This window comes from Ranitomeya variabilis, chromosome 6 (assembly GCF_051348905.1).
Source record: "Ranitomeya variabilis isolate aRanVar5 chromosome 6, aRanVar5.hap1, whole genome shotgun sequence".
NCBI classification, from domain to species: domain Eukaryota; kingdom Metazoa; phylum Chordata; class Amphibia; order Anura; family Dendrobatidae; genus Ranitomeya; species Ranitomeya variabilis.
The window spans coordinates 449,028,756-449,037,655 of record NC_135237.1 but is presented as its reverse complement, the minus strand read 5'-3'; the positions used below and the strand labels follow the sequence as shown (position 1 = coordinate 449,037,655).

Below are 8,900 nucleotides of genomic sequence, written 5' to 3'. Positions count from 1 at the left end.
TAAGAGACAGATTTCAACAAGTCACTTGTCAGGGTGTGTGCTGCAGCCTACTTACAATGAAGGTTTAATCACCTAGTAATCATTGTTTGGACTTCAAAAGTCTATGCATGGTAGACTGACTCAGCCCCTCTTCTGATAAGCAGCTCACTGTTTATAGACAATGTACATACAGAACCTGGTGTGGGCGGGTCCAGCTTTCTTAGCTCTGCCACATTGCTAAATTTAAGACTTCTGATTGTGTCAAAACTGCTTCACCCAGTAAACTAAGTGATAGATCATTGGATTCAGGGTCTCCTTCCCTATAGCATGCTCATCGGAAATGTGGTAGCAAAATCTGCTGACAGATTCCCTTTAAGAAAAGTGTAGGTATATCATAAGGTTTTAATGTAAAAGGGAACTTGTCTGACCCCAACCTTTATTATATGGTATAAGTAAAGGTTTATTTCATCTGATACAGGTTTTTTTTATCTAATTACTAACATTGTAATTTTTGGACAATGAACTTCTAATTCTGCAGTGTCACATATTCTAACTAGTCAGGACTAATTGTAACTAGGCAGGACTAGGCCATCAGGGCATCTCTTCCCTGGGCTACTCCTGCCTCTGATTCCCTGATCACACCTCCTTTGGTGTGATTGACAGCCTGTATACAATATAAATTATGACAAACACAGTTCTGGGATGCATTAAGAGAAACAGAGTCTAGATCACGTAAAGTAATTATCCCAACTATACTCCTCCTTGGCCATTAATTTTATAGGGAAACCTGTCATGTCCCTTTTCTGTTCCCAACTGCTACTGACAGGATTCCCTTTAAAATTAATAAAGTCCAAAGAAGTAATAAACCCAGAATCTGTACAAAATGTAGGATTTCAAAAGAGCACATGTGGATCAATCGGTATTACTCATCCTTTGGTTAATCCTTGCCAGTTCAATTATGAAGGGTTTTGTAAGCAGCTTACCGAGTAAATAAGTACTTAATTTGAGAATCACAGACCATATGTTACATTTTTGTGTTAACCAATTGAACACTGTACAATTTATTTACTGTTTGTATGGCTTTCATGTCTTTAGGACTGTTTGAGTGAAAAAAGACAGTGACAAATGAATACATGCTGTAATATAATGCAATGTCCTCATAGTACTGTGGTCAGAATTTGAAGTTGTCCTTACCTTATGAAAATATGGCATAAAATGATAGTTATTACAAAATTTACAGTGTCAAAATAATACAGGGTGAAACATTATATAAAATTGAACAGTGTCAGAATAGCAGATCAAAGGGAACAAAGATTTAGCCTTCTCTGCCTTATTTACTATGGAAATGTTTGCCAATAAGTCTTTAAGCCAGTTACCCTTAAAGTTAGATGAATATTGTTTCTTCATTTTTTTAACAACATAAATCACAAACTCAGAAAACATCAGGAAATATTCAAGTTTTGGCACCTTTTGAAGCTATAGAAAATAAGTGCTAATTTCATGTTGGCAAGTTTTATTATTTTTATATATAGTTTTTTTTTGTTTTTATTATTTTTTATTTTGTTGTTGAACACGAATGTTAAAATACACGGAATAAAAAAAGTGTCTTTGATGCCAGAGAATGTCTTCTCTTTTTCAGCAAATGCTTTGATGTGATATGTTGAAGACTGTACAGTAGGTAATAATCTGAAGCTATAACATTTTTCGGCTTAAAAAAATAAATCAGTAACCATATATATTGTTTCTGATCCCAGTTCCAAAAGGTTCTCTCGAGTTCAATAAATATTCTTTCACAGTTTGAGTGTCCCCAAAAAATGAGAGCATTTCATCAAGACATATCAAGTGGAATACTTCATTTTACAAACACCTGCTGTGGTGGAGGAGGCCGATGAAGAGGCAGAAGCAGCCCCTTGGGTGTCAACAAAAAGAGGGTCCAAACAAGCCACTTTAGCAGCAAAAAATGAATGTATGCAGTGCAGAACTGCAAACAGATTGGAGAATTCCAGTTCCTGTAAATTAAAGATGGAAAAAATATTTTATTAAATACCAAATTCTTAAATCCTTCCATAACATTAAAAAAGTATAACTGAAAAAAATATTTTTGTGCACTGGTCACAATCATAGTAGTTACTCATAAGCCAGGCCATGTCGTCTATGGTTTTTCATATTTTAGGTTTTGTTAGCAGTACTTTCAGAAACTCCTGTAGCCTCAGTTCACAAGTTAATTACATTTGATGAAAGAATATTACAACATGCAGAGCTTTTCTGTGCTGTTAAAGCCACAGAAACCATAACAAACCATTGATGAGCACCACTGAAAATCAATAGATTCTGCCGAGTGCTTTTGAGAACTGCTATAGCTGATCAGGCATAACCTCCATTATGAACATAAATCAAGATAAAATGTGAACATAGTCTTGATTATGGTTAAAAAAGGGTTCATTTTTAGTCATGAGCGAGTGTACTTGTTGCTCGGGTTTTCCCGAGCATGCACGGGTGGTCTCCAAGTATTTATGACTGCTCGGAGATTACGTTTTCATCACCTCAGCAGCATGATTTATAGCTATTAGCCAGGCTGAGTACATGTGGGGATTACCTAGCAACTAGGCAACCCCCACATGTACTCAGCCTGGCTAATAGCTGTAAATCATTTAGCTGCCGTGATGAAAACTAAATCTCCGAACGCTAACAAATACTCGGAGGTCACCTGAGTCTGATCAGGAAAACCCGAGCAACGAGTATAGTCGCTCATCACTATTCATTTTGTCAACTCACAAAATCAATTGAAAAAGTCCCATAACAGTTGAATTTTTGGTTTCTGAAATACTGTAATTTCTATATTGGAAAGTGAGAAACATGATGGTTATTTTTCATTTACTACATGGGCCTCCTTTCCAAAATAAAAAAATATTTTTCATGGTCCCAATATAGCAAATCATAAACAATGTTTCAGTTTGGCGTGAAGACTATTTCTTTGTTGCTTTCTTATTTCACTCTATTGCAATTTTGAAAAATAAATGCTGCTCCTTATAAAATGCATACATTCACATGATTACTAGATCTTTGTCAAACACGTATGCTTAAAATGGTAGGTTTCATTTCAGAGTACTATGTTTGCAAAAATAAACTTAAACAAAAAACGGTCATCAAAGCCATAGACATGCTGCAACCGACCTGCCAGTCGGAATCAGATGTCTAATAAGACTGTATAATTTGAAATCTAGTCTTAGTGCCACACTTCAATTCTTTACCCGATACCCTAAATTGCAGCAGTCCAAAGTTAGTAGATATATATATAGGGATGCTTACATTAACCCCTTAACAACCAGAGGTGTTTTTGGTTTTGCATTTTCATTTTTTGTTCACCGTCTTACCAGAGCCATAACTTTTTTATTTTGTGGTCAAAATGTCCATGTGACGGCTTGTTTTTTGCTGGACAGGTTGTACTTTTGAACTACACCATTAGTTTTTACAAATCATGTACTGAAAAATGGAAAAAAAAATCCAAGTGCGGTGAAATTGGAAAAAAAGTGCAATCCCACAGTTGTTTTTTTTTTACCATGTTCACTAAATGCTAAAACTAACCCACTATTATGATTCTCCAGGTAATTACGAGTTCATAGACACCAAACATGTATATGTTCTCTTTTATTTAAGTGGTGAAAAAAAAATCCAAATTTTGTTGAAAAAACAAATTGTGCCATTTTCCGATACCCGTAGCATCTCCATTTACTGTGATCAAACGTAATTCTGGCGTTTTTACTTATTTTCTTCTTACGCCGTTTAGCAATTGGGTTAATTCTTTTTTTTATATTGATAGATTGGGCGATTCTGAACACAGCAATACCAAATATATGCATGGCTTTTTTTATTGTTTTATTTTGTATGGGGTGAAAGGGGGGTGATTTGAACTTTTATTTTTGTTATTTTTTAATATTTTTAAAAACATTTTTTTACTTTTGGCATACTTTAATAGTTTCCATGGGAGACTAGAGGCTGCCATAATCCGATCGGCTCCGCTACATGCAGGCGATGATCAGATTGCCTGTATGTAGCAGAATCGCTCACTTGCTATGAGCACCGACCACATTTTAGAGAATTTAGATTAATTAGTTCAATTAATATAAAACATTTAGACCGGCTTCACACATCTGAGAAACACAGACTGTTTTTGCATTGGAATATACAGTAGATCCTAATTTCTGGGTCTCCTGACAAGAGCTACCTGCTTCTTGCATGCTTATAAGCAGTTAGCTGAGGTCATGATTGCGGGTGGTCTTCCAGTGCTAGAATGGTCCATGTTTCAAGGATGTGTGAAACTGGCCTTAAGCTGACCTTTACATATAAATTCCAGTGCTCTTCTTATGATATCCATTTTCCCAAAACTGAAGAATAGTTACATTATTTACCTTTGCTTCAATTTGTTTTGTGTCTTGATTCTGGAACAAAAACTTTATTTTACTTTTTCCATCATCTGAAGAGCCTTTTAGCTGAGAAAACTTATACCTCCATAGAATAGCCTTGAACAGAAAACATCAGAATTTAAGAAGGGAACATGTAATAGTGGTACTCTACTCTTTTACATCTCATAAGAGAAAAATGTACCTACCCACATGAATATATACATAATGATTATTAAAAGTAAGCTAAACATTGAAATGACATTTTCTGATAATTAGAGATGATTGAACCCTTTGAAATTTAAGTTCACCAGGTTCGGCAAATTTTCCCAAATATTTGATTCACGGTGAATTTCTTCATTGCAAGTCTCCTGCAGCTACCCAGAGTCTGAGCACTGCTTGCAGATCCCCGGGCAGAGTACCTAGGGCATGCGCATGGTCCTGGCTTCTTAAAGGGTCAGCGCATGCCATCCTAAAGTGTCCCCAGTCAATGGCTAGGGAGCACTTATTATTTAAGGCACTTCCATCAGGTGGAAGGTGCCTGTGCAATGTCATAAGTGTGTTCTTAGGCATCCTTCTCAGTTCTCAGGTCCCAGTGCTCATATTCCTGAATACCAGCCTGTCTATTAGTCTTGCTCACCAGCCTGTCTATCAGCCATGCTCGACAGCCAGACTATCAGCAATGTCCATCTGCCTGATCTGCCTGCCTATCCACTGACTCGGCCTACACCTGCCAGTGACCATCCTCTCACCGGCCAGTCCTATCGGCATCTGTGGTACCAGCTGTCTTACTTCACCTGCTTGCATCTATTGGACATTCTCTGGGGCCACCCCAGCTACCCGTTCCTTGGGGGTCAGCAGCAATCTACTCAAGGTCAATCTTGGAGTAGCACCTGGACCACCTCCCTTGTCTCTCCTCAAATCTTGGTGCTGTATGCTGCGTATCCATGGTCAGAATCGGGTGAGGCTCCCAGTCATGCCCCTCCAAGTCTTTCTTGGGCTCTGGCATGGTGATTCTACCACCCAGCCCATTACAAATACTAAACAAACAACAATAGAATATGGTGGCCAAAAAACAGTCACTGACCTAAAAAGCAATAAGGAGTAATAGATAGTAGATGCACCCTGCCATTGGTCTAATATGACCCTGCATTGCTGCAGACATTGGCATCCTTCACCTGAGCAATGGAGCCCCACTTGGACGTTGACTTTCCCTATCTGACCCTATAAGGCACCACCAGGAGAAGCAAGGTAGAAAAACACCATAACAAAGATATTCATTAATAATATCCTAAAATGGAATACTGGTACCACCACAGTAGGCTGGGTCATATTACAGCAATCATAAGATGTATCTATGTATGCTTTTTAGGTGAGTGACCATTCACTTGTCCTTAAAAAAAATCTCTTCTACAAAATGATTTTTACTTTTATTTGATAACAATGTTATAGTGCAGTAGTTTACATTCTAGAAACTCCTTCCTTCTCAGGATTGTTTGTGCACACTTTACTTCTTATATGTGTATAGATGGAAACATGCTGTACAAAAAATATAGTTTATTTCAAAATTCAGTATAAAAGATACCATAAAGGAAATCTGTCCTGGAAAAAGTAGTAAATGACAAGATTAAAGATACTTTCCTCACAACAAATAGATACACCATCACTAAAAAAAAAAACGTGTTGAATCCGTATGTAGATGAGGCTGCATATTCACCAAGGGCAGGATGATTCCCAGCAAGAGCACCAATTCTCCACATTACTCTCCCCTTAGCTCCTGTCTAATGTCATTGAGCAGAAAAGGATTGATACTTTGCAACTTTGTGTACATTAAATTTTAAAGATGACTTGCTCAGATACGAAATATCCATTTGTAGCCAAGAAAGTATTTTTGTATTTGTAATTTACTACACTACCCAGCAAACTAATTAGTTTGCAGTCCTAAACAATACTTAATGTTTACATAAAGCAAAATGATTTAAAACAATTTTTATTTAAAATATTATTTTATTTTACATTCAAGTAAGTCTTGGTAAGCACTGTAATTACTGAATTTACACTATGAAATATGTGATGTTATAAATACAGTATATTGTTATGTGCTGGTGTTTTTCTTTCTGCCAGTGCTATAACTGAAGAAGAAAAGACATGGACAGCACATAAAAAAATGTATACATTGATCTATTATGACTAAGCAAAGATTTACAAAACTGAACACGGGGTTCTTAGTTAACTTTATAAGAACTTAGATTAGAGCAGGCATATAGGCAGTGCTTAGTTGCTATTGCAGTACTTGTGTACCACTGCTACATCATTAAAACAAAAGTACTTTTCAAGCCTACATACATACTGCTCTTTCTGTAGTAAATAAAAAAGGTTACCTGCATTTAGTGTAGGGATAGCTGGTATAGGAAGGAAAGTTGGGGTTAAAGGTATATAGGCAAGGTTTAGTTCCTTACAGTCCTTCTATAGGTATACTGCTGCTGGAACCTAAAAACAAACGTCCTTTAGAGGGCTACATATTTTCTTTTTCCTATTAATAGTGGAAAGTTTGCAGGCATACAGTGGGTATTCAGACCCCTTTAGACCCCTTTAAATTTTTCACTCGTTTCATTGCAACAATTTGGTAAATTAAAAAAAGTGCATTTTTTTTCTCATTAATGTATACTCTGCACCCCATCTTGACTGAAAAAAACAGAAATGTAGAAATTTTTGCATAATTATATAAAAAGAAAAACTGAAATATCAAATGGTCATAAGTATTCAGACCCCTTGCTCAGACACTCATATTTAAGTCACATGCTATCCATTTCCTTGTGATCCTCCTTGAGATGGTTCTGTGTTTAATTAAAACTGATAGGACTTGATTTGGAAAGGCACACACCTGTCTGTATAGAACCTCACAGCTCACAGTGCATGTCAGACCAAATGAGAATCATGAGGTCAAAGGCACTGGCCAAGGAGCTCAGGGACAGAACTGTGGCCAAGGTTGCAAAAGAATTTCTGCAGTACTCAAGGTTCCTAAGAGCACAGTGGCATCCATAATCCTTAAATGGAAGAAGTTTGGGATCACCAAATGTCTTCCAGACCTGGCCGTCCAGCCAAACTGAGCAATCATGGGAGAAGAGCCTTGGTGAGAGAGGTAAAGTAGGAAGATGTAGTAGGAAGATGGAGAAAGTTCCACAAAGTCAATTATCACTGCAGATCTCCATCAGTCAGGCCTTTATGCAGAATGGCCCGACGGAAGCCTCTCCTCAGTGCAAGACATATGAAAGCCCACATAAAGTTTGCTAAAAAACACATGAAGAACTCCCAAACTATAAGTAATAAGATTCTCTGGTCTGATGAGACAAAGATAGACCTTTTTGGTTATAATTCTAAGCGGTATGTGTGGAGAAAACCAGGCACTGCTCATCCCACTACAATCCCAACAGTGAAACATAGTGGTGGCAGCATCATGCTATGGGGATGTTTTTCAACTGCAGGGACAGGACAACTGGTTGTCATTGAAGGAAACATGAATGCGGCCAAGTACAGAGATATTCTGGATGAATATCTCTTCCAGAGTGCTCTGGACCTCAGACTTGGCCGAAGGTTCACCTTCCAACAAGAAAATGACCCTAAGCACACAGGTAAAATAACAAAGCAGTGGCTTCAGATCAATTTTGTGGCCATTCTTGACTGGACCAACCAGAGCCCTGACCTAAACCCAATTGAGCATCTCTGGAGAGACCAGAAAATGTCTGTCCACCAAAGTTCACCATCCAACCTGATGGAACTGGAGAGGATCTGCAAGGAAGAATGGCAGAGGATCCTCCAAATCCAGGTGTGAAAAACTTGTTGTATCATTCCCAAGAAGACTCATGGCTGTACTAGCTCAAAAGGGTGCTTTTTTCAGCCAATATGAGGTGCAGAGTGTACATTAATGTGAAAAAATTAACTTTTTGAATTTACCAAATGGCTGCAATGAAACAAACAGTGAAAAATTTAAGGGGGTCTGAATACTTTCCGTACCCACTGTATATTATATACCTAATTTAAAATGAGCAAGGTGTGCAATCCAAATCGTTTGTGATAAAACTATTAGGTATAACACTGTTGTTCAGGCACATTATCTAAGAAAATAAACAGTGATTGTTCATTTAGTGACAGGTGACTGACAGGTGTGGGCCTGTGTTGCCTAATGTTGTGAAACAGCAGGTTATAAAAGGGGAAGGATGCATACAACATGAGGGGGAAAAAAAGCAAGGTCGTGGTGGAAGGGGGAATAGGCTTTATGTTCGAAATGTACTTGGGTTAGATGTTTAAGTTAATGAAAGCTCAACTGAACAAACACTGTCTTGTCCTATCCAAAGACCACTGACAACATCTGTTACTGGACAGGCTACTCCACTCCCATTCTTTGGCAGCCGCACAGCAGTATGCCTTATATATTCTCGCGTATCACCCCTACTCTGGAACCCTCTACCACAACACATCAGACTCTCGCCTACCATCGAAATCTTCAAAAAGAACCTGAAG

At 37.8% G+C, this 8,900-nt stretch overlaps 1 protein-coding gene across 4 annotated transcripts in view; it reads right to left on the bottom strand.

Annotated features, from left to right (window-relative positions):
- Positions 1-1,013: 1,013 nt before the first annotated feature.
- Positions 1,014-8,900, bottom strand: part of SNTG1 (syntrophin gamma 1) — a 1,080,379-nt gene continuing 1,072,492 nt past the window's right edge. For 3 of the 4 annotated variants that reach the window (XM_077270477.1, XM_077270479.1, XM_077270478.1), the window contains 2 exons: positions 4,389-4,499; positions 1,543-1,988 (listed from right to left, as the gene is read on the bottom strand). In XM_077270477.1, coding sequence (XP_077126592.1) covers positions 1,818-1,988; positions 4,389-4,499 — 282 coding nt within the window. In that variant the 3' untranslated portion in view covers positions 1,543-1,817. Of the gene's footprint in view, positions 1,989-4,388; positions 4,500-8,900 lie in introns of all 4 variants that reach the window. The other variant, XM_077270476.1, reaches the window with a different exon arrangement.